The 26,058-nt window shown below is 41.3% G+C and overlaps 1 protein-coding gene across 1 annotated transcript in view; it reads right to left on the minus strand.

The window, feature by feature from the left end:
* The window catches only part of b4galt2 (beta-1,4-galactosyltransferase 2), a 154,016-nt gene that overhangs the window by 119,522 nt on the left and 8,436 nt on the right, over positions 1-26,058 (minus strand). The window contains exon 2 of the mRNA XM_021589482.3: positions 16,222-16,658. Coding sequence (XP_021445157.3) covers positions 16,222-16,549 — 328 coding nt within the window. The 5' untranslated portion in view covers positions 16,550-16,658. The remainder of the gene's footprint in view (positions 1-16,221; positions 16,659-26,058) is intronic.

Consider the following 26,058-nt stretch of genomic DNA (forward strand, 5'->3'; position numbering starts at 1 on the left):
TTTGATTTGTTAAAAAAGTTTGAAATATACAATAAATGTCGTTCCACTTCATGATTGTGTCCCACTTGTTGTTGATTCTTCACAAATAAATACAGTTTTATATCTTTATGTTTGAAGCCTGAAATGTGGCAAAAGGTTGCAAAGTTCAAGGGGGCCGAATACTTTTGCAAGGCACTGTAAATAAAGATTTTCTGTCATTTATGGAGCTCATCTCAATGACTGGTAACTGATGGGTAAATACTAACAACTGTGTTGAACATTGATTCCTTCGTTCTCCTGGTATTGCACCACAGAGAGTTCTATATGGACACGTCAGAATGTAATTGGAGGAGCTGAGGAGTTGTAATTGGGACTCTGGACTCCTGAATGAAGGAGTCAAAGGTTCAAGTCTCAAGTGGGTCTCTGCTAGACACTAGACACTATATAGATTGAAAGGTTCAGCTGTGATTCAGCCACTGATAGTACTGTAAATGAGACTTTCAAGGAGGTTTGTCTGAGGCACTGTACAGCAATAGTGTATTTTAATTAGTTCTGACTTTATCCAATGCATATTACTGAACCGCCTTTCAGCCCTACACACACACACAAAGTATCAGTGGTGGAAAAAGTACTCAATTGTCATACTTGAGTAAAAATAAAGATACCTGAATAGAAAATGACTCAAGTAAAAGTGAAAGTCACCCAGTAAAATACAACTTGAGTAAAAGTCTAAAAGTATTTGGTTTTAAAGATATTTAAGTATGAAAAGTAAATGGAATTACTAAAATGTACTTAAGTATCAAAAGCAAACCAGACGGCACAATTTTATTTTACATTTTTATTGACGGATAGCCAGGGGCACACTCAGATATAATTTACAAACAAATAATTAGTGTTTAGTGAGTCCACCAGATCAGAGGCAGTAGGGATGACGAGGGATGATCTCTTGACAAGTGTGTGAATCGGACCACTTTCCTGTCAACATGTAATGAGTACTTTTGTGTGTCAGGGAAAATGTATGGAGTAAAAATTAGTAAAGTAAAAGTAGAAGTTGGCAAAAATGTAAAGTAAAGTACAGATACTCCAGAAAACTACTTAAGTAGTACTTTAAAGTATTTTTACGTAAGTACTTTACACCACTGCAAAGTATACAACCTTATAAATCAATCAGGGCATTTATTTTCTTTCAAAGGAAAATACTGTTTACATTTCTGCTAGAACTCTGAGTAGATCTGTCAGTAAGATATGCCCATGATAGACAACACCCTGTGTAGAGCATAACATGATGAATATTAATTACTGTTTTGACCTAATACATCATGGCTCATCAGCCCTGCAAAGGAAAAATTATTTCACGAAGACAACTGTCTTTGGGGATATCATTGGATACAAACATTGAACACTAACATCCACATCATTGGTCTGTGTAGTCCACCACAGTGCCTTAATTACATAACGCAGATACTAGATGATATAGCTGTAAATCCTCTAATATGCTCCACCCGGCCGGTCCACTCAGGCCCTGTGTCTCTGTTGCTCCATATGACTTTCTAAACGCTTCTATTTCCCCACAGGGCCTGAAACTGATACAGGCATTCTGCCTTTTCTCACATTAGGACTGCCTCCTTTCTCCCTCCCCTCGCCCACTCTCATATCCCCTCTCTGAATGCGTCCCAAATGGCACCCTATTCCCTGGCTTTATAGTGCACTACTGTTGACCAGAGCCATATGCACTATGAAGGGAATAGGTCAAAAGAAGTGCACTATAAAAGGTATAGGGTGCTTTTTGGGATACACATTCTGTCTTTATTGTTACGTCCTGCTGGCCAGAGGCAGCATGAATCCTCCAATGGAGACCATCCCTGGCGCACATGATGCACATTTAATTTGTCGGAGTAGGATGGAAGAGAAGAGAGGCGAGGTCTGTGGGGTCAGGGCTTTGTGTGTGTGTGTGTGTGTGTGTGTGTGTGTGTGTGTGTGTGTGTGTGTGTGTGTGTGACACACTGCAGGGCCAAAAGACTCTCCAACCCCTATCCATCAGAGACCACTGTAACGCCAGTAATCCTTTTAACTAATCCATATTAAATCTTTCAATATGGTAATCCGCTAGACATGATGCCCAATGGCACTTATCAGTAAACATTTCACTTATACACCCTTATGACATGAATAATTGAATCCAATGGAAAATAATTGCAGTATCCAGGGATAATGACTATTAACTATTGATGTAGTAAGGGGCTGTGGTGGCAGTACCTAGCTACAATGCGGTACATTATGCATCTACACATCACAGACAAACTGAAATGGTCCACCCACACAGACAGTGTGGTTAAGAAAGCGCAACAGTGCCTCTTCAACCTCAGGAGTCTGAAGAAATTTGGCTTTTCACCCAAAACCCTGACTAACATTTACAGATCCATAATTGAGAGCATCCTGTTGGGCTGCATCACCGCCTCGTACGGCAACTGCTCCGCCCTCAACTGCAAAGCTCTCCAGAGGGTGGTGGGGTCTGCACAACGCTTCACCGGGGGCAAACTACCTGCCCTCCATGACACCTATAGCACCCGTTGTTACAGGAAGGCAAAAAATATCATCAAGGACATCAACCACCCGAGCCACTGCCTGTTCACACCACGCATCCAGAAGGTGAGGTCAGTACAGGTGCATCAAAGCTGGGACCAAGAGACTGAACAGCTTCTATCTCAAGGCCATCAGACTGCTAAACAGCAATCACTAACTCAGAGAGGCTCCTGCCTACATTGAGACCCAATCACTGGCCACTTTAAATGGATCACAAGTCACTTTAAACAATGCCACTTTAAATAATGCCACTTTAATCATGTTTACATATCTTACATTACTCATATGATATGTACAGTATATACTGTATTTTATACCATCTACTGTACCTTACCTATGCTGCTCGGCCATCGCTCATCCACATATTTATATGTACATATTCTTATTCACCCCTTTAGATTTGTATTTATTAGGTCGTTGTTGTGGAATTGTTAGATGACTTGTTAGATATTACTGCACTGTAGGAACCAGAAGCACAAGCATTTCGCTACACTCGCATTAACATCTGCTAACCATGTCTATGTGACAAATAAAATTTGATTTGATTTATGAACTGGATGGTTCGAGCCCTGAATGCTAATTGGCTGACAGTCGTGGTATATCAGACACAATACTACGGGTATGACAAAACATTTATTTTTACTGCTCTAATTACATTGGTACCTGTTACCAGCAATAAGGCACCTCGGGGGTTTGTGGTATAAGGCCATGGTATATTGCCATATACCACACCCCCTTGGGCCTTATTGCTTAACTATATACTAAGCCCAACATTAATGTACTGTATGCTGACACTGATGTGAGATACATTGTTAAAATACAGAACTCTCGTCATGTTATGATCATGTCCTGAACCTATGGCAGAGCAACACTAGTAAGTCCAGTAACTATAAAGAGATATGTAGGCCGTCCACACAAAGTACAACTATAACGACAGAAAAATCTAAATCGCTCTAATTGAAGTGAACAGGAGTGTTCACACTACAATGATAACTACAAAAAGACTGGAGAACGATAACGAGCTATCGTTTAGATCACTTTATGAGCTATTTTTTTCCCTCCGGCGATAAAACATTGACAACCAATCACAAAAGTGTTCTATTGAAGCCTTCTTGGTTCTAGGTGCGCGAGACTACTTGGAGAGGAGAGAAGGCAGAGCACATGGTAAACTTGCCTGAATAAATGAGCATGTGTGAGCATATTGATGGCCACGTTAATTATAAGACCAATCGGGAGAATGAAGATCCACAAACACAGCATGAGAAGGCCATTTTTTCCGATAGTATATGTTAATGTCGATACATCCTGACAAAATACACACTATGACTAGCATGCTAATATACCTTTCTGGACCTTGTAAACTGTTGAATAGACCATTAACTCATCCAAATGGTTGCATAATAAGGCTGTATGGAGTTATTTTGGCACGAAGCATTCAATACAGGACGTTTGAGCGGTTATTCAAATGAGCCTACATCACTACAGCTTACAGCCCTAGACAATAATTGTGTACTCACTTGATAACAATAATACTTTCCTCATTGCACTGTGTTGTTGTAGCCTAGGTAGAATAATGTTATTGTCTAAAAAGGTAGGCCTAATCAATAGTGGAGCTTTGCATGTCCATGGCTGAAGAGCGCAGCCGGGAAGAGCGCACTTTGACCGATTCCTATTTAAAGCCCTACTATTTAACTAATGAATGACATACTATTGAGCTAATATTTAGCTTCTTACTTCGTCTACACATCTCTAGCCTCTCTTCCAGTTGTTCCTGTGCGCTATTCCGCTTCGCGTGAAAGTTCAGGAAAAGCTATAGGCTACAAAATCTATAGGACATGTATTTATTTATTTATGGCTTTTTTATACTAATACCCTGACTACACCGTTCGCATCGCATGCGCGAGCGCTGCAAAATACATTTAGGAATCTATGTTATTCAATTATTGCACCCACATTGCTTGCACACGTCAACGAGCGTCTGCGTTGCCAAGGGCTAAAATAGAAGTCATTTCTATTTCTGACGCAGATCGCGCTGCAAGTCCTGTCTCTCCCATCTCCTCATTGGTTTATAGAAGCAGGTACCCACGTGCCATCTCCTCATTGGTTATACCCACATGGGTGATTGAAAGATGAACTGTTGCCGGTTGTCGTGGTAATACTATGAACGTTTAGATGTCAATCACCATAAATTCAACGATGAAAAAGCCTGGAAGGAGGAGATTGACTAGAAACGGTTCGGTTGACCGTTTTATGTGTGGATTAATTGTCGGAGTAGAGGACCTAAAATAACAACTCAATGTTTATATCCCAGGGCAAATTAGCTAGCAACAGCAAGCTAGCTAAATAGGACAAATTAGCTAGCAAGTGCAAGCTAGCTAGCTAAATTGCCATACATGTTTAATGCTTTTCGACCTGTTCTCCAAATTAATGTAATTGGTTCAGAGTTTGTTTTGATATTTTAACCTGCGTGTCGAGATCGCGTTTGGTGTGGGGAGACAAAATAAATGTATGCACGATGGTGCTCGCGCGCAGCCGGTTTGGGTTTTCTGGAGAGAAGAAGGCTTGCTCTTGCTAATTGCTGAATGTATAATAGGGCTAGGTCAAATGAAGTGTTGCACAAGACAGGCAGAGAGATGAGCACAATGAAAAAGAGGATCCAAACTAATTGACAACCATTAGAAAAATGGAAATGACTTAAATTGCTACATTTAAATGATTTTTACATGTACATTTTACATGTAATTTTTCATTACATGTACATTGAAGTATTATTTGCAGTTGTCACGATGACAGTGAACACCCTGAAGCACTGATGAATGGTCTCTGTTATCATCTGATTAATAGGCCTACAGTGTGCAGTAGGATGCATTGATCAGCTGATTGAAAGATAAAAAGATAAACGGTCCATTGGTTATTATAGTTATCGTCATAGTTATCCTTGGTGTGGATGGCCCTTAAACCTGACCTTTTCAGTCTGCAGTGTCCCTTCATTCTGAGGCAGATTGTCACTCAAACAATTCTTCATTTCATTTTATGCTAATATATTTTAAAAAACAAAAACCTTAATTGAGGTTTCTATTTTTAGCTATATGCCTGACTAACAGTTTCAAAGTCCAACGGGATTGTTTAATTGGAAAGGGAATATCTGCTGTCACATGATGGGAAAAGAAACGGCTTATTACTGTATGTCTTTCCTCTTGTCTCCTAAAGCTATCTTGTTTTGACATTGAGGACATTTTACATTGAGGATACAGTGATATTACATCTTATTTGACTTTCACAACCTTCTTTCCAGCTACCTTGGCAGTTTGTCTGCTTGTTGAAACTACACTAATCAGACAGTTGATGATAATTGATCAAAGCTGCCACTCTGTCAAACTGTGACATGCTACAGCCAATTTGACTGACTTAGAATTATAGCTCTCAACCAAATATAAAAACGTATATTTTACAACACTCTGATGAAGCAATACTGCAAATGAGTCATGAGAGGTAGGGGAGGGTAGATATTGCTATACTTGATCGAGGATACATACAATATGAAACTATATCTATATTCTCAAACCAAAAATATCCACATAGGAATCCTTGGTCATAAATTAACAAAATAAATTGATCATGGTCGCAATAATGGCAAGCTAACATAATGTGAACTTCTAAAATGTCAAAGCACAGCAACATCAAACTATAATGCATCATACCATCTGTACAGTGCCAGCCAAATCACTCATACTATTATTTATAGTTCATGACCATCCAGCTAAGCTTATTGTATTAACAGGTCCAGGGTTAATCCAATAGGGCTGTCTCAAATGCTCTGATCTTTTTCATGTGCAATGTACGTACAGGTTAAAACTGTCATTCTGCATACCTCAACATGCATTAGAGACAGTATATCATAAATAAATAGATCAATTATAAAGCCAAGCCATGTCTCTACAATTCCTCTTTTTGAGAACAATACACATGCAATATGGTATTCTATATGAAGTTATGCAAGCAGCAAGATGAACATCCACAACATCACACCTGCCCTGACCCACCTGCTCACACCCCCATATCCAGCGTCCCCATCACTCTCCGCCACATGGCCTGAAGCTGCACCATTTTGTTTCTCTCAGTCGCCCACACACACTGTCAACATTTAGATAATAAATAATTGTATCTCTCCATTGTGTTACCAATGGAGGATCGGTTGATTTCCAGTTATTAAGTATACGATTTTTCAAGATGATTGACGAGAAAAGTATCATCCAACCCATCAGGTATCTCACTACACCACCATATGCATGTCTTCAAATATGCAGACAGGCAGATTAAAAGTACATTTACAGTGTAATATTTCTGACAGCCAACTTTCTTATTCCGACCTTAACTTTTGGACTTTATAGCATTCCCAGAAGACATTGATTAGTGAATCATTGTTAGTTTTACACTTAAGACATGACTCTGCCGTTGTGCTGTAGAGTGTGTAATAAATTATATACATTAGTTTATACTGGATTAAGCGTATATTTTCGTTAAATGTAATTTTGTTAGTTACATTTCAACATTCCCTCCATTGTGCCAATATATCCTGAACAAAAATATAAGATTTTACTGAGTTACAGTTCATATAAGGAAATCAGTCAATTGAAAAAAATTCATTTGGCCAGAATCTATGGATTTCACATGACTGAGCAGGGATGCAGCCATGGGTGGGCCTTGGAGGGCATAGGCCCACCCACAGGGGAGCCAGGTCCAGTCAATCAGAATGAGTTTTTCCCCACAAAAGTATATGTTCTTTTTAAGTCTTCGTTCCAGCTGTTTAGATTTTTTTTGAAGAGATTGTCAGTTGGATAGGCTATCCGCAAGGTTTTTCAAATATTATCTATCGTATGAATATCCTTTTCTGACTCAAATATGATTCCCTTAAAATCTCTCTGATGTACACGAGATTTAATATCGACATTTCTTGATATGAAACTTTTAAGTTGCATTTATATGAAAATATCTACATTTGTCAGTCCAAAATAGATTTTTAATTCTGCTATGGAAATAAATGTATTTCCTATTAACAAGTCATTTATGTGGACCAATTTCTTGGTGAATTCTGAAAAGCTATCTAAGGATATTTTCATAGGGTTATGTTTTTAGGGAGTAATATTGGTTCTTGTAAAATACATTTCATTTTCTTCCTTATTGTCATTGTGTTCTTAACTATGAAGTTGTTCATGTTCTTAGCTTTATCCTTTGAAAATAGACACGTAAAAAGATTCTGAGGATGAGCATGTGCTTCATCAACATGTACCCATTGTTCCTCTTTAGTGAATTGAACTATATGTCTCAAGTAAAAGCCTTGGGTAGCGAGTTGATACCATTCCATGTCTGGAAGGTTAAAACCATCCTCAGACTTAGGAAGATGCATAACGTTCCTTTTATCCCAGGATGGTAAGAGCAGCAAAGATACTCAATGTGGAGACCTTTGTAACCTTTGTTAAAATGTTGTAACCAATCCAATTGTCTGGCTTTCCCTTCTGTTGCTGTGGCTTGGTGAAAGAGCGACGACGAGAGAGACTAAAACAATTCTGTAGCCTTGCAGATGACAATGTCATGCCTCTGTTTTGTCATGGATCGTTTAGAGAGCAAGCGGTTCAACTAGTTAGGCCAGGCACATCTTAATGGTTTCCTGGGAGTGGAGGAGGAACGGAGGGGGTGGAAGCTATTTTCAATCCCCCTAAGACACACAAACCCGGAGCCTTGCTTTGGTGTTCATTGATTCTGTATCCACTATTTTCCACGAGACACTGACCTGATGCGACAATCTTAATACCGACGCCCTATTAAATATCTGGATACATATATTTACTGAATCCTTGGCTGTGATAGGATGAGGATAGGAAACCATCTCATGTATATGCAGTTAAAGCACCTGGTATGCTGTTATGGTGTCCAGAGCACATTAGTGTCAGGGTCATTGTGGATCATTGTGGATGTCTCGCTGGGTAATTGACAGTCACAGTATTATTGAACACATTGCAGTTTGTGGAGACAATAAACTGTTCATTTTTCAGAGCTCAGTAGTTTTCTTTTACAGTACATATGTCATAACCCGCTTCCGAATTCACCTTCTGGGCTGAGATCGATGATGGTCTAAGTTTGCTCCAGGAAGCCCTTACAAACCGGTACAGTATTTACTCATTTGGAATGTGAATAGATGGAACAAATGAATAGATGAAACATTGCCTTCTGGTGGAACTCATAACAGCCCCATACCTCAACTATTCTCTGTTCTAGGATGAGAGGGCAAACTAAACGGAGACCACACTCCTAAAAACAGTGTTCTTTCTAGCCACCCAGAACATACTATTGTTCTTAACAAAACCGTGCAGCCCCCTTTCCAACATTACCGTATTAAACTTATATGAGGGTGCTCATGAAATATACTGCATCATGAACTGAATATTCACTGAGCATTCAGAAGGTAGCATGCAGGAGGCTGGGGGGTTAAGGGGTAGAAGTTGAAAGGCTGGGGGGGGGTTGAGGGGTAGAAGGTGGGAGGCTGGGGGGGTTAAGGGGTGGAAGGTAGCAGGTGGGAGGCTGAGGGCTTTAGTGATGATGCTCAGCAGCTATTTATACCTTCCTTCCTTATTGAGAGAAGCCCTCTTCCTCAGAACTACCCTGCCCTACCCCAGCCCCAGACAGGGAAACACATAAATACATGCAAAACCCCAGTGTCACACCACCATTATTACGGGAAAAGACTCAAATTAAAACAGTGGGGGGAAAGAGGATGAAAGAGGCAGGAGAAGTTTGAGGATGAATAAGTAAAGAGTTCTCCTCTTCCTGTCTGAAGCGCAAAGGAGCAGTGCATACAGCAGACAGTCACTTACCGTACACTGTACTTTACTGTGACGGGAGGTACCATCACTAATGGGGTCACTATAACCTATACTGAGAGCTTTAGTGGTGAATCTACTGTATGAGCTGGATATGCTGGATATGGTGCCATGCACTGAACCCCAAAGTAATGCAGTATGCCAACTTTTGGCCTGGAAGCTAAATTCAGATGTAAAAGCCTTAAAGATTTGAAAACCACCACTGTGTAAGCACAGAAAAAGTCCATTATTTTATTTGGATTTGATGGAAGCAGGTAGACATTCCGGTACAATGGTGTCCTTTCTCAAAGCAGTGTAATAGCTTCGTTCAACTGACTTCCCAGTAGATATAGGCTATATGTCATCCCCAGACCTGGTAATTACTGTATGTGCTAAGCAAACAGCCATCCATAGCATCAACTTTACCCTCTCTCTCTCTCTGAGCTGTGCTCCTCCTTTTAGAAAGCAACACTTCCACAGCAGTGTGATCCCACGAGGAGAAATCCAAATGAAAAGCCAGGGAAAAGGACTAGAGCTGTCTCCTCTATTGGGGCGAAGTGACAACCCAGCAGCATGCTACATTAAGGTTGGTCCAGCGCCCAGTGGCACTAAGACTGGTCTTAGTATTAGTACAGCAGGGAAGTATGACCTCTTTCTACACAGATCAGTGGTTCTGAGCTTCTGAAGACAGGAGGAGCAGACCAACTTATGACAATAACCTCAGCACAAAGGCTCATTGAGGATACTGTAGGTGTGTGTTCAAGTTCAGTTTTTAACCTAAAGTAGACAACTCACTCTTTCCCATCTATTCCAAACCATGTCAACATATGAGTTAAGGGGTTTTGACGGCATTATCGGGAAAAAAATATAAATTAATCAACCTATGGGTTGGACACCAACCCTAACATGGGCTAAACACCAGCACTGCACTGAGTGGGTACTATTCCAGCAATCATAAAACACTGCTCTCTCTACAACTCTGTGGTCCAAATATTCCAATATACTGCCACCATGACAGATATTTCCTTCCTCATGGAGAAGAGACGTTTTGCCATTACAATTTCTTAATTTGGTCGTTAGGGGTTGTGGAGATTGCAGACCCGTATTGACAGCTGACTTACTGCCATTAATTCCTCCTCGCCCACAAGAGAGAGAGAAATAAGAGCGTGAGAGACAGAGAGAGAGAGAGAGAGAGAAATAAGAGTGTGAGAGTCGGTGAGAGAGAGAGACAGGGAGAGGGAGATGGAGAAAGAGAAGGCTGAGATGGGGGAGGGCGTGGGCGTCCATTCCAAAACAAGTAGCACCTGTCAGCTGGGTTGGGAGGCTGGAGTCTCCCATATCTCCCCTGGCCAAGGCCTCCTCTCCCTGGGGCCTCCATCCCTACCTCTACCCTCAACCACCATCTATCTATATGCACCAGGCTGTGACTAAAACAGAGGTATTCTGCACCCAGGCACCTACTCCACTGAGAGGAGAGGCAGGGCAGGGAGGCAGCTAGCTACCTGGGCAGGCCATGATACACAACACCATGCAGCCTCCTCTCACTCCATGCTAGGGAAAGAGCAGGCAGTCGCAACACTATATCAAATCTAATTCAATAGAAATAGTCAAATTAGAGGCCTGGTAATACAATGCATGATGTACACTATGAATAGTTGATTCAAATTAATCTGGCTATAATGAACCCTTATTCTTATTTGGGAAATTGGTTGACGACAACACATTCTTTCTCCATCCAAAAATGTAGGCTATCAACTGGACTTGTAAAGATAAACATATTTATTAATTTGAAATGGTTGGTTCAATTACCATAATTTGCATAAACAGTAATCATTTCTGTATTCAGGCCCAAACTATAGATCCATGATACTTGGTCAACGGAAGCATCCACAAAGTGTGAGAACACTTTCCGAATATGCTGAGCTCAGCAAGAACAGTTCAGCCACAACTTGATAAGCCAATCATCTTGTTCATTTTTTCCACTTTGAGCCTGTCATAGTGGGGTCATTAAAACAAACCACCCAGACAACAGTAGATAAGCTACTTAAGCCTAACTACAGCAGTTTCTTCAGGCAGACATTTCTTTAGGAAAGTGATTATCTGAGAGAAGCTGAGGTAAACCGACAAGAACAACACAACACAGCTCGAAGCTTGCATCTATCTAGATGGACATAACATGAGGTAACGAATGAAAGTCAACGTTGGAGCTCTCTTATTTGACATACATATGGATTGCGGTTAAGCCCATGCTTTGTAACAGGCTTTAGAGCAGGTCCATCAACCACTCATTGAGGTCGGGTGGGAGGGGGTGTGTGCGTGCTTGTCTGCGGAGTGAATGGCAACCCCTCAGAAGTTCTGATGTGGCTCCCAAAGACATCTCAGTCAACAACCGAAAACTCAGTGGAAACCTCAACCCAAATAAATAATAGGGATGCACATGAGATAAAAAGTTGGTTGCCCACAACTCCCTCTCCAGCTCTACTTAAAACTCATTAGCAGGAGCTGCGTGGCAAAGGCCTGGTGCTCACATGCATATACTGTATGATTGCATAATTAACAGGAAAGGCCTCACAATGACATTTGTAGTGAATATGAAGGAATTATTCCTAAGGTAACTAGTATTGCAATAGCTTTAAATTAAGTCTGCTGGAAGCCAGAAAGCATTGGAATAACTCAAACGCCACACAACTATATCTTAGTTGACTGTGTTTTCCTGTATTTGAAAGAATACTGTTGTGTTTGTCAGTTATACTTTAATTTGGACTACAGGTGTTTCTTTAGATGAACTATTACAGGGGAGAGTGCTGATGTGAAACCCATTGTATGTTTCACCCGGGTGGGACAGAAAATCCTACAGAAACACTAGCTTTTACAGTAATTGGAGAAAACATTCCATCCACCACGTTTTAGAATGGAAAGTGGTTGCCAGAGAGAGTCTGCTGCTCGAAGACATGCAGGTCTTCTATTCATCTATTTTCAGATTACTACACACTATACTAATTAGAGTAATTAACTGTTACCAAATCCATTTTTTCAGATTGAATAATGATTATGAGCTGTAATTAGTTTGCTGGCCTGGTTAAAGCCACACTAAGACAATGTAAAAAAGTATGACTATCACAGACGCAGGTTTGATCCCAGGCTGTGTCACAGTCGGCCGTGACCGGGAGACCCATGAGGAGGCGCACAATTGGCCCAGAGTAATCCGGGTTAGGGGAGGGTTCGGCCGGACGGAATTTACTTGTCCCATCGGGTTCTAGCGACTCCTTGTGGCGGCCGGGAGCCTGCAAGCTGACCTCCGTCACCAGCTGGATGGTGTTTCCTCTGACACATTGGTGCGGCTGGCTTCCGGGTTAAGCAAGCAGTGTGTCAAGAAGCAGTGCATCTTGGGAGGGTCATGTTTCGGAGGACGCATGGCTCTCGACCTTCGCCTCCGAGTCTGTAGGGGAGTTGCAGGGATGGGACAAGACTGTAACTACCAATTGGAGAGAAAATGGGGTAAAAGTACAAAGAAATTAAACACATAAATACAAAATTAAACATGACTATTGCCCTGTAGCACTCACATCTGTAGCCATGAAATTCTTTAAAAGGCTGGTCATGGCTCACATCAACAATGTCATCCCAGAAACCCTGGATCCACTCCAATTTGCATACTGCCCCAAAAGATACACAGATGACACAATCACTATTGCACTCCACACTGCCCTTTCCCAACTGGACAAAAGGAACACCTACGTGAGAATTAGGGCTGACCCCATTTAGTCGACTGGTCAATTGTTTGGTCGATAGTTTGCTGGTTGACCAATATTTCTTTAGTCGATCAGTAGCCGATCAGTAGCAAAAATAAATAAAAAATGAATGGTGTACAAGACACCTGTCTGATTCGCGCCTGTCTGAGTGGACTAATCCATTATGGAGGATGTGGGGATGGCACAGTCCATCAGTCTGTGCTACTGAAATTATATATGGTTATATTACGTAAGAACAATGGTGCAACACTAATAAAAATAATATTACTTTATAACAAATGCATTTTCTCCTGCGTTGGATAGTGGTTGCTGTCCGGGGTTCTGAAACACAGTGCGCTGTTGACTTGGCACCTTTTCCTAGACCATGTTGCTATGTGCATATTAGCAAAGTTATCCAGCATATTGGTGTTCTGAATAATGGAGGAGGAGGCAGCAGCCCTTGCCTTAATTGACAAAGAAAAGTGAGGAGAGAAGAAATTCCAACTTAATTAGGTCTATAATCAAGAGCCTAAGTGTGAAATGGGCCTGTCTTTATAAATCATCCATGTACAGTACATGTATACTGTATCTACAGAAATACGACAGATCTTGCTTTTGTTGCCTCTGAGTGTTTGTTTAATAGCCTACTGGTTCCATGAGCACCAAGCCTCACGCAAACACAACATGTCGAATAAACAATTTCACAAATTCAACTGTTTTTAATCTTTTCTATGCTGTAATAAAGGCTTTCCACTCTTTTTTTTCCATTAGAACAGCCTCTCTGGTATTATTTCTAATTTATTTTGTGTTGTTTACACTGTTTCAAATTGTCTGAAAAAGAATATTTATAATAATAATAACAACACTGTTCCCCGGGCGCCAAAGACGTGGATGTAGATTATAGCAGGCCCACGCACCTCTCTGATTCAGAGGGCTTGGGTTAAATGCGGAAGACACATTTCAGTTGAATGCATTCAGTTGACTAGGTATCCCCCTTTCCCTTCCCTTAGTAACAACAACCCTCCCTTTTTCTTGATCTTCTTCTTATTGTTATTATTAATATTATTATTATGATCATCATTATAATAAGTTTCCTGATCATAATAATAAGTCATGTAATTATCATTAGTAGGCTTAGTACAGCAGCCTTGGGTCCCGTGTGGCTCAATTCGTAGAGCATGGCGCTGGCAAAGCCAGAGTTGTGGGTTTGAGTCCCACTGGGGACCAGTTTGAAAACGTATGAAAAATGTATGCAATCACTACTGTAAATCGCTCTGGACTAAAATGTAAATGTTGTATAACCACAATCAAGCTGTAGGCCTAAGAGCAGTTCTTCGGGCTCCCTCTAGTCATTTGAGTGTCTTAATTATTTCATCAAACAGTGCGCTTAAAGCATCAGACAAGCTCAGTGCATATAGTAGATTTGAGTAATACACAAAATGTTGACCAATAGATTGGTCAAAGGACAGACAACTTATTTTTTTTTGTCGGGGGCAGCCCTAGTGAGAATGCTGTTCATTGACTACAGCTCAGCGTTTAACACCATAGTGCCCTCCAAGCCCATCACTAAGCTAAGGACCATGGGACTGAACACCTCCCTATGCAGCTGGATCCCTCAACACGGGGGCCATTCAGGGGTGCGTGCTTAGTCCCATCGTGTACTCCCTGTTCACGCACGACTCCAACACCATCCTTAAGTTTGCCAGTGACATGGCGGTAGTAGGCCTGATCACAGACGACAATGAGACAGCCTATAGGGAGGTGGTCAGAGACTCAACAACCTCTCCCTCAACGTGAGCAAGACAAAGGAGCTGATCGCAGACTACAGGAAAAAGAGGGCCGAGCATGCCCCCATTCACATCAACAGGGCTGTAGTGGAGCGGGTCGAGAGCTCCACAGTCGTGAAAAGGGCACGATAACGCGTATTCCCCTTCAGGAGGCTGAAAAGATTTGGCGCGGGACCTCAATTCCTCAAAAAGTTATACAACTGCACCATCGAGAGCATGGTTGCATCACCGTTTGGTTTAATAAGTTCTCGGAATCAGACTGCAAGGCTCTACAGAGGATAGTGCGTAAGGCCCAGTACATCACTTGGGCCAAGCTTCCTCCCATCCAGGACCTCTATACCAGGCGGTGTCACAGGAAGGCCCTAACAATTGTCAAAGACTCCAGCCACCCAAGTCATAGACTGTTCTCTCTGCTACTGCACGGCAAGCGGTACCGGAGTGCCAAGTCTGGGACCAAAAGGCTCCTGAACAGATTCTACCCCCAACCCATAACACTGCTGAACAGTTCATCATATGGATACCTGAACTATTTGCATTGGCCCCCTTATTTTATTTTGATTTAATACAATTTTTTTCACTGACTCTCTTGCATAGGCTCGATGTACACTCACTGGACTATAACTACACACTCACACATACTACACTGACACTTCAACACACACACACACACATGCATTTTGACGCCACACACACACATAAACATACATTCACATTCCTTCACACTCTTCACATACGCTGCTGCTACTCTCTGTTTATTATCTATGCATAGTCACTTTACCCCTACCTACATGCACATATTACCTCAATTACCTCGACTAACCCGTACCCCTGCACATTGACTCTGTACCGGTACCTCATGTATATAGCCTCGTTATTGTTATTTTATTGTGTTACTATTTTTCCTTTAGCAAATTTTTCTTACTTTATTTAAACTCTGCATGTTGGTTAAGGATTCGCATGTAAGCATTTCACGGTAAGGTCCATACCTGTTGTATTCGGCACATGTGACAAATGCCATTGTATTATATTTGATACAGGTACCCCGTGTATACATCCAAGTTATTGTTACTCATTGTGTATTTATTATTACTTCTATTATTTCTCCATTTTCTTTCTCTCTGCATTGTAAGTTTGTAAGAACTTCACTGTTAGTCTACACCTGTTGTTCATTAAGCATTTAACAAATCAAATTTGAATTGATTTGAGTATGGTTTGGGTCGGCACCCTAATGTGAAAAATGTACTACTTCATTAGTCATTAGTGTAAAGGGGGATCATCACCTACCCAGACCAGGTGGTATCTCCGGGCATGGTGGTATAGGTTTGGTAGTTGGTGGCGTGTGATTTCCCTCAGGTCGTGCGCTGGGCAGCAGCTGGTCTGCAGTGGCCAGGTAGCTGGCGAAGGTGGCGTTGGGCCGGCTGAGGTTGTAGTAGTAGTGGTGTCCGTTGCGGCTGGCGTTGCGGCCGTTGTTGAAGCGGCTGAAGATCTGGTCAAAGCGCTGGCTGTAGACGTCGAAGTAGAGGATCATCATGATGACAAAGTGCACCAGGCAGAGCAGCAGGACAGCCTTGCAGATGCGCTCCAGGGTCCGGCCTAACATCAGCCGAGTCATGGTTGAGCCTGCCGCCCCTGCCGCACAGTCTAGGGCATCCGCTCGGTTGGTCACACCCCTGGGCCTGGGCTGGCCTGGACAAATGCTGCACGCTGCCTCACTCTATCACCTGTGGGAGGGCCAGGGAACAACATTACATTATGTTCACACTAAGTCAATTTAAGTAAATTAGGCCCAACACAGGAAATGAGAAGCAAATCACAGTATCCGTATATGTCATGTACAGTGGGGCAAAAAGTATTTAGTCAGCCACCAATTGTGCAAGTTCTCCCACTTAAAAAGATGAGAGAGGCCTGTAATTTTCATCATAGGTACACTTCAACTATGACAGACAAAATGAGAAGGAAAAAAATCACATCCTGAAAATCACATTGTAGGATTTTTTATGAATTTACTTGCAAATTATGGTGGAAAATAAGTATTTGGTCACCTACAAACAAGCAAGATTTCTGACTCTCACAGACCTGTAACTTCTTCTTTAAGAGGCTCCTCTGTCCTCCACTCGTTACCTGTATTAATGGCACCTGTTTGAACTTGTTATCAGTATAAAAGACACCTGTCCACAACCTCAAACAGTCACACTCCAAGCTCCACTATGGCCAAGACCAAAGAGCTGTCAAAGGACACCAGAAACAAAATTGTAGACCTGCACCAGGCTGGGAAGACTGAATCTGCAATAGGTAAGCAGCTTGGTTTGAAGAAATCAACTGTGGGAGCAATTATTAGGAAATGGAAGACATACAAGACCACTGATAATCTCCCTCGATCTGGGGCTCCACGCAAGATCTCACCCCGTGGGGTCAAAATGATCACAAGAACGGTGAGCAAAAATCCCAGAACCACACGGGGGGACCTAGTGAATGACCTGCAGAGAGCTGGGACCAGAATAACAAAGCCTACCATCAGCAAGGGCATTGAAGATGAAACGTGGCTGGGTCTTTCAGCATGACAATGATCCCAAACACACCGCCCGGGCAACAAAGGAGTGGCTTCGTGAGAAGCATTTCAAGGTCCTGGAGTGGCCTAGCCAGTCTCCAGATCTCAACCCCATAGAAAATCTTTGGAGGGAGTTGAAAGTCTGTGTTGCCCAGCAACAGCCCCAAAACATCACTGCTCTAGAGGAGATCTGCATGGAGGAATGGGCCAAAATACCAGCAACAGTGTGTGAAAACCTTGTCTAGACTTACAGAAAACGTTTGACCTCTGTCATTGCCAACAAAGGGTATATAACAAAGTATTGAGATAAACTTTTGTTATTGACCAAATACTTATTTTCCACCATAATTTGCAAATAAATTCATTAAAAATCCTACAATGTGATTTTCAGGATCTTTTTCTTTTCATTTTGTCTGTCATAGTTGAAGTGTACCTATGATGAAAAATACAGGCCTCATCTTTTTAAGTGGGAGAACTTGCACAATTGGTGGCTGACTAAATACTTTTGTGCCCCAATGTACATGTTTCCAAGAAAATAAACATCAAGGAATAAACCAAAAGCAACCTACTCCACCCAACAACGTTGAATGTTGAAAAACATTTATAATAAAATGGCTTGACTGGACTCTCTGTTCTCTCCCCTGGCAGAATCACAGGTGGAAACATCATGGGGAAAGCACCAGATATCAAAGATGACTGCCTGGCTCTAGCCTAGCAGATAGATTACCCAGGTGCAATGTGGAGGGAGGGCGGTGGGATGGAACGCCACTGTCAATGTCAGACCCAACTCTATCTCACCAGGCCGGGTCTCACTCATTGATTTTCTCACAGACAAGCACACAAAAACAATACAGTGTGTTTAATGAGGGGTTTTTAGATGGCGCATAGACGTAGGATCTTAATTTGATCACCCTGTTGTTGCAGAAAATGTCCTGCACAGCAGGAAAGCAAACTTGTTGTGTAATCAAGGTTAAATGCTTCTAAAGTTTAATTTCCATTTGCCCCAACTAAAAACATATCAACAACATTTTTAATTCATTAAAATCCAAACAATAATTCACATTTCCTGTTGCTGCAGGATTATTTTCCTGCTGTGAGAAACTGGTCAAATTAAGGTAGCGTACCTGTTAGGTCAGTAACCAAAAGGTCGCTAGTTCGAATTACCCAGCCAACAAGGTGAAAAATCTGCCAATATGTCCTTCAGAGCAAGGCACTAAACCTAATTGCTCCAGGGTCGCCATTGATAATGGCTGACGTATAATACATAGTCGTGCATGTGTAAAACAGAACAAATCTAAGCACCCACCAAATTATTAATTATTTGACTGACCTGTGTAGTTCCAAGTTCTGTGGTAAACTGACTTGACGAAGAGCCTCTATTTCAATTTGAATGGAAAATGCTGTTTCAAAGTGCAATAGTCCAGTACTAATACTAAAATATTAATTAGAAAGAGACTGACCTCATAGAGGACAAGGCTAGTTGGTGAAAGCTTTAGATGCCTTTTCATCTCTACATTAAGACTCAATTATGACAGATACTGCACCACACTGTTAACCAGCATGACGTCAAAAACAGATTATAAACTGGGTGGTTCGAGCCGTGAATGCTGATTGGCTGATATCATACCGTAAACCACGGGTATGACAAAACACGTATTTTTACTGCTCGAATTAAGTTGGTAACCAGTCCACAATAGCAATAAGGCACCTCAGGGGGTGTGGTATATGGCCATTATACCACGGCTAAGGGTTGTATCCAGGCACTCTGCGTTGTGTCGTGCTTAAGAACAGCCCTTAGCTGTGGTATATTGGCCATATACCACACCCCCTCAGGCCTTATTGCTTAATTCGCCTTTTGAAAGCCCACACACTAGTTTATCAGTTTGCTCACTAACATTAAAGACAAGCCTACATAACGTACACAGTGGCCTATATGTGCAGTGCAAACCAGGCCTTAGCATTGGAGAATATCAACATGGGACCAAGATGCTTGTTTAGAAACGACTGGTGTCTAGTGAATATTTAATTCCATATTGGACACTAAATCCCTTGGACACTAAACTTATCCCTTGGACACTAAATGGATGCTGAGAACTCTTTTCGATTAAACCGACACACCAATAAAGTAAAGTCCTGGAAATATGGTGGCAATAAATGTGTACAGCATGTATGTTCAAATTTTAATAGTGTGCTGGCTCTTGATGTGGCGCCCAGTTAATCTGTCGGTGCATAATTCATTATGGGCTAGTTAGTCTCTCTACCAGACCCGTCTCCCCTGTGACAGCTATATTAAGACTAAACTAAGCCATAAACAACACAATGATAATGGCCAGTATTAGTTGTATACCACTTTATTGGCATCGGCATATTTGGCAGCAATTTTTTAATCCCTCTCATTTTTGTTTGTGGTGTCACCTCCACTCTGCATACATTACTGTAATCAGTCACAGCTATCTTAGGCCAGTACAGTAATGTTACAATGGATGTGTTTCAACTTTAGAACAGGGGTGGTTGATTTTGCAATTTTTTTTAAATGATTATTTTGGCTTAAAAAAACACTACAGGCCACAGTTGAACGTCTAAAACTGTATAGAAACTATGTAGAAATGATAATGGTCCTATATATTTTTTTAAAAACTGCCCTTTATCTGGCCCGCAAATTGATTTTGTTGAACAAATCAGTCAAAAGAAATCTGTGCAGCCCTATGTTGGACCCTTCATGGATGTGGAATTTCCCAATGTGGCCCTTAAGCCAAAATGTTTGCCCAACCCTGCTTTAAAACAAGCCTTAACACAGAGCCAGAGCAGTGGCCCCAAATCATGACAACTTATTTGCCAATATTAGGTGAGTCATCACTTGCAGAGTTTTTTGCGATCCAACGTAAACCAAGGATTTGTGGCTGACTTCTTAGTAAAGAGACATATAGATTAACAATACTCAGTGGTGACAATTTTTTATGTAACATTACATAATGATATAAAAGCAAAGGCAAATCCTAAGCAGCAGAGAGACGGTTAAGTAGTAGATATTTAGAGTACAGCCTTTAAGCAGTAGAACTTCACTGTTTAATCGTTTTTGTCAACACAGCTGGGGAAATGCTGATGCTGAAAGAAGAACTAATAGATGAGTGACTATGTTATTTTTGTCTTTATATTATCTTTCAAATGGTAATGAGAGGTTGTCAGACAGAGAAATGTGTTACAGCATCCCTGCTGTGATGGAGATCTCCAAATGCTGCGTTTTAAAGGGGAAACACTTGGGTAGGACCCTAGACGAGCACTAGTTTCTCTTTGCTCTACTCTAAGGCCACGGGCCCTAGCGCAACCCACCAACCAGCCCTCATGGCCTCATCAAATATGCATTAGATATGCTACACTTGATAAAATTGGGCAAAACTGTAGCCTTCGAGCATTTCTAGCTTGACACCTCAATAACATACAAACCATGCAGTGCTAGTGTGTTTTACCAAATGTATGTCTAACAATCAATCTAAAACTTAGGCTAATCGTTAAAAAAAGCTTTAACATTGTGTCGTATACCAGTTTCCAACAAACAAGTCCCCATGCATTTATGAGTTCCTGCTCTTCCCATGACCAGGTGAATCCAGGTAAAAGCTATGATCCCTTATCATCTCTTCGTCTCTTGTTAAATCTACTTCAATCAGTGTAGATGAAGGGGAGGAGACAGGTTAAAGAAGGATTTTTACTCCTTTAGACAATTGAGACAAGGATTATGCATGTGTGCCATTCAGAGGGTGAACGGGCAAGACAAAATATTGAAGTGCCTTTGAACGGGGTATGGCAGTGTGGTTCCAGGCGCACCAGTTTGAGTCAAGAACTGTAACGCTGCTGGATTTCATGCTCAACATGTTCTCGTGTGTATCAAGAATGGTCCACCATCCAAAACACATCCAGCCAACTTGACACAACTGTGGAAAGCATTGGAGTCAACATGGGCCAGCATTCCTGTGGAACACTTGACACCTTGTAGAGTCCCTGCCCCGAAGAATTGAGGCTGTTCTGAGGGCAAAAAGGTGGTGCAACTCAATATTAGGAAGGTGTCTGTAATGTTTGGTGTACTCAGTGTACATTATATGCTCAATGAGGGGAAAGAAATGTATGGGTGGATTTACATCTTTCTGATGCAAACTGTAGGTCCCATGTTCTTCACAGAATCACATTTTACGTTGATAACAGTGCTGAGCTAAATTCTCTCACATGATCTGTGCAGTAAAATAGGGTGCACAAAATACAGTACCTTAGGAAAGCATTCAAGCCCCTTGACTTGTTCCACATTTTGTTACGTTACGGCCGTATTCTGAAATTGATTAAATTGTTTTGTTTTTTCTCATTAATAAAAACCATGTTTTTAGAAATGCTTGAAAATGTATATAAAAAAGAAAATTTAATATCACCTTTACATAAGTATTCAGACCCTTTACTTAGTACTTTGTTGAAGCACCTTTGGCAGCGATTACAGCCTTGAGTCTTCTTGGGTATGACGCTACAAGCTTGGCACACCTGTATTTGGGGAGTTTCTCCCATTCTTCTCTGCAGAAGCTCTGTCGGGTTGGATGGGGAGTGTGGCTGCACAGCTATTTTCAGGTCTCTCCAGAGATGTTCAATCGGGTTCAAGTCCGGGCTCTGGCTGGGCCACTCAAGGAAAGGTCCCAAAGCCAATCCTGCATTGTCTTGACTGTGTGCTTAGGGTCGTTGTCCTGTTGGAAGGTGAACCTTCGTCCCAGTCTGAGGTCATGAGCGCTCTGGAGCAGGTTTTCCTCAAGGATCTTTGCTCCGTTCATCTTTGCCTCGATCCTGACTAACTTCCCAGTCCCTGCTGCTGAAAAACATCCCCACAGCATGATGCTGCCACCATGCTTCACCGTAAGGGTGGTGGTGCAAGGCGTGACACGTGGCATTCAGATCAAAGTGTTTAATATTGGTTTCATCAGACCAGATAATCTTGTTTCTCATGGTCTGAGAGTCTTTAGGTGCATTTTGTCAAACTCCAAGCGGGCTGTCATGTGTCTTTTACTGAGGAGAGGCTTCCGTCTTGGCCACTACCATAAAGGCCTGATTGGTGGAGTGCTGCAGAGACGGTTGTCCTTCTGGAAGGTTCTCCCATCTCAACAAAGGCACTCTGGAGCTCTTTCAGTATTGCCATCAGGTTCTGGAGGTGACACTGACCAAGGCCCTTCGCCCCTGATTGCTCAGTTTGGCCAGGTGGCCAGTTCTAGGAAGCGTCTTGGTGGTTCCAAATGTCTTCCATTTAAGAATGTTAGAGGCCACTGTGTTCTTGGGGACCTTCAATGCTGCAAAAATGTTTTGGTACCATTACCCAGATCTGTGCCTCAACACAATCCTGTCTCTGAGCTCTACGGACAATTCCTTCGACCTCATGGCTTGGTTTTATCTTTGACATACACTGTCAACTGTGGGACCTTATATAGTCTGGCGTGTGTCTTTCCAAATCATGTCCAATCAATTGAATTTACCACAGGTGGACTCCAATCAAGTTGTAGAAACATCTCAAGGATGACCAATTAAACAGGATGCACCTGAGCTCCATTTTGAGTCTCATAGCAAAGGGTCTGAATAGTTATGTAAATAAGGTATTTCTGTTTTGTAGTTTAAGTACATTCGCAAAAATCTCTCACCTGTTTTCACTTTGTCATGATGGGTTGTTGTGTGTAGATTGCTGAGTTTTTTTTTTTATTCAATCAACTTTAGAATAAGGCTGTAACATAACGAAATTAGGAAAAAGTCAAGGGGTCTGAATACTTTCCGAAGGCACTGTATATGTGTCGTGTGACAATGACGACTGATTATCATGTTTATAGCATAGTAAAGACAGTAGCAATGCTGTAATGTTTTGTATTAATTACCATACACAATCATATCCGTAGTTTAGGGGTGGAGGGGCTTTATCGGTTCTCGAATAAAGGCTGATTAAAGGCCCAGTGCATTAGTTTTGTGAAAAAAAGTTTTGTTTAAAAAATATATAATAATAATAAATATATAGAGTGCATTCGGAAAGTATTCAGACCACTTTACTTTTTACACATTTTCTTACGTTACTTTTCATTATTCTAAAATGTATTAAATAATTTACCCCCCCCTCATCAATCTACACACAATACCCCATAATGACAAGGCAAAAACAGGTTTTTAGATGTCTTTTAACTAATTTATAAAAAATATCAAAACATTTATCAGAATTTTACATTTACATAAGTATTCAGACCCTTTACTCAGTACTTTGTGAAAGCACCTTTTGCAGAGATTACAGCAATGAGTCTTCTTGGGTATGACGCTACAAGCTTGGCACACCTGTACTTGGAGAGTTTCTCCCATTCTTCTCTGCAGATGCTCTCAAGCTCTCAGGTTGGATGGGGAGTGTTGCTGCACAGCTATTTTCAGGTCTAGAGATATGGACAATTCCTTTGAACTCATGGCTTTGTTTTTGCTCTGACATGCACTGTCAACTGTGGGACCTTATGTAGACTGGTATGTGCCTTTCCAAATCATGTCCAATCAATTGAATTTACCATAGGTGAACTCCAATAAAGTTGTAGACATTTCAAGGATGATTGGAAACAGGACGCATAATTTGTAATATATTTGCAAACGTTTCTAAAAACTTGTTTTTGATTTGTTATTATTGGGCATTGTGTAGATTGACGTGGGATATGTTTTATTTAATCCATTTTAATAAGGCTGCAACGTAACAAAATGTGGAAAAAGTCAAGGGGTCTGAATGCACTAAGTGCTCCAGCACTTGGCGGTCCCGTTCTGTGAGCTTGTGTGGCCTACCACTTCACGGCTGAGTCGTTGCTGCTCCTAGACATTTACACTTCAAAATAACAACACAGTTGACCGGGGCAGCTCTAGCAGGGCAGAAGTTTGACGAAATGACTTGGTGGAAAGGTGACATCCTTTGATGGTGGAAAGGTGGCATCCTTTGATGGTGCCACATTGAAAGTCGCTGAGCTCTTCAGTTAGGCCATTCTACTGCCAATGTTTGTCTATGGAGATTGCATGGCTGTGCGTTCAATTTTATACATCCGTCAGCAACGGGTGTGGCTGAAATAGCCGAATCCACTAATTTTAAAGTGTTGTCCACATACTTTTGTAAATATAAGGTATGTTTTACAATGGTGGGGGAGTGCCAAGATGGAGGTGTGGTGGCTTCAACACAGCGCCCCCTGTCAGTCATCTAGTGTATATAGACACAGTGCCTTCTGAAAGTAATCATACCCCTGGACTTATTCAAAATGTTGTTGTATTAAAGCCTAAATTCAAAATGCTTTACATATTTTTTTTCTCTCACCCATCTACACACAATATCCCATAATGACAAAGTGAAAACATGTTTCTAGAACATTTGCACATTTATTGAAAATTAAATGCAGAAATATCTCATTTACATAAGTATTCATACCCCAGAGACAATACTTTGTAGGAGCACCTTTGGAGTTGATTGCACCAGTGGAGGCTGCTAAGGGGAGGACGGCTCATAATAATGGCTGGAACAGAGTAAATGGAATGGCATGTGGGTGATGTATTTATTTGATACAATCCACTTGTTCCGCTCCAGCCATTACCACTAGCCCATCCTCGCCAATTAAGGTGCCACCAACCTCCTGTGGATTACACATGTGGGTCTTTCTGGGTAAGTCTCTAAGAGCTTTCCACACCTGGATCTTCTTTGCGAGGCATTGGAAAACCTCCCTGGTCTTTGTGGTTGAATCTGTGTTTGAAATGCACTGCTCGACTGAGGGACCTCACAGATAATTGTATGTGCGGGGGACATAGATGAGGTAGTCACATTCAAAAATCATGTTTACTAAAAATCACTATTATTGCACATAGAGTCAGTCCATTTAACTTATTATGTTAAAGACTTGTTAAGCACATTTTTACTCCTTGCAATAAGAAATACTTATTGATTGAAGCCATTTCATTTTGCATTAATTTGTAGAAATGTTGAAAAACATAATTCCATTTTGACATTATGAGATATTGCATGTAGGGCAGTGACAAAACATATACATGTAATCCATTTTAAATTCCGGCTGTAACACAACAAAATATGGAAAAAGTCAATGGGTGTGAATACTTACTGAAGCCACTGTAAATCATTGTACACAATGCAGTGTAATTGAAAATGTGTTGGCAGGAGTCATTCCTAAACACAAGGATTGACACTGTTTTGGTAACACGTCAAAACACAGGCACTGCAGAGATCTGAGTCACTCAAAATACCATGAGTAGATTTGATCGAAATGTCCACATACTCCTGATTGCATGAGATCTCTAGATTTATAAAAAAAAGATAGTTGAAAATTGATTCCACCATTATGCAGTGAATCACCACCTGATATGGGTGTGGATTGGATAGAATAGAACAGAACAGAACAGTGTGTGTTGGTTTACAAAACGTGCAAAGTACAAAATGTAAAGGGGGAGTGGGGCATATTATTCTAATGAATAACACGTTGCATTTGAGCTATTATTTCAGTGTAATAATGTGCTTCAATGATATGCCACCAATGTATATAAGCTCATAGACT

The sequence above is a fragment of the Oncorhynchus mykiss genome, chromosome 28 (assembly GCF_057628025.1).
Source record: "Oncorhynchus mykiss isolate SJ-2025 chromosome 28, ASM5762802v1, whole genome shotgun sequence".
NCBI classification, from domain to species: Eukaryota; Metazoa; Chordata; class Actinopteri; order Salmoniformes; family Salmonidae; genus Oncorhynchus; species Oncorhynchus mykiss.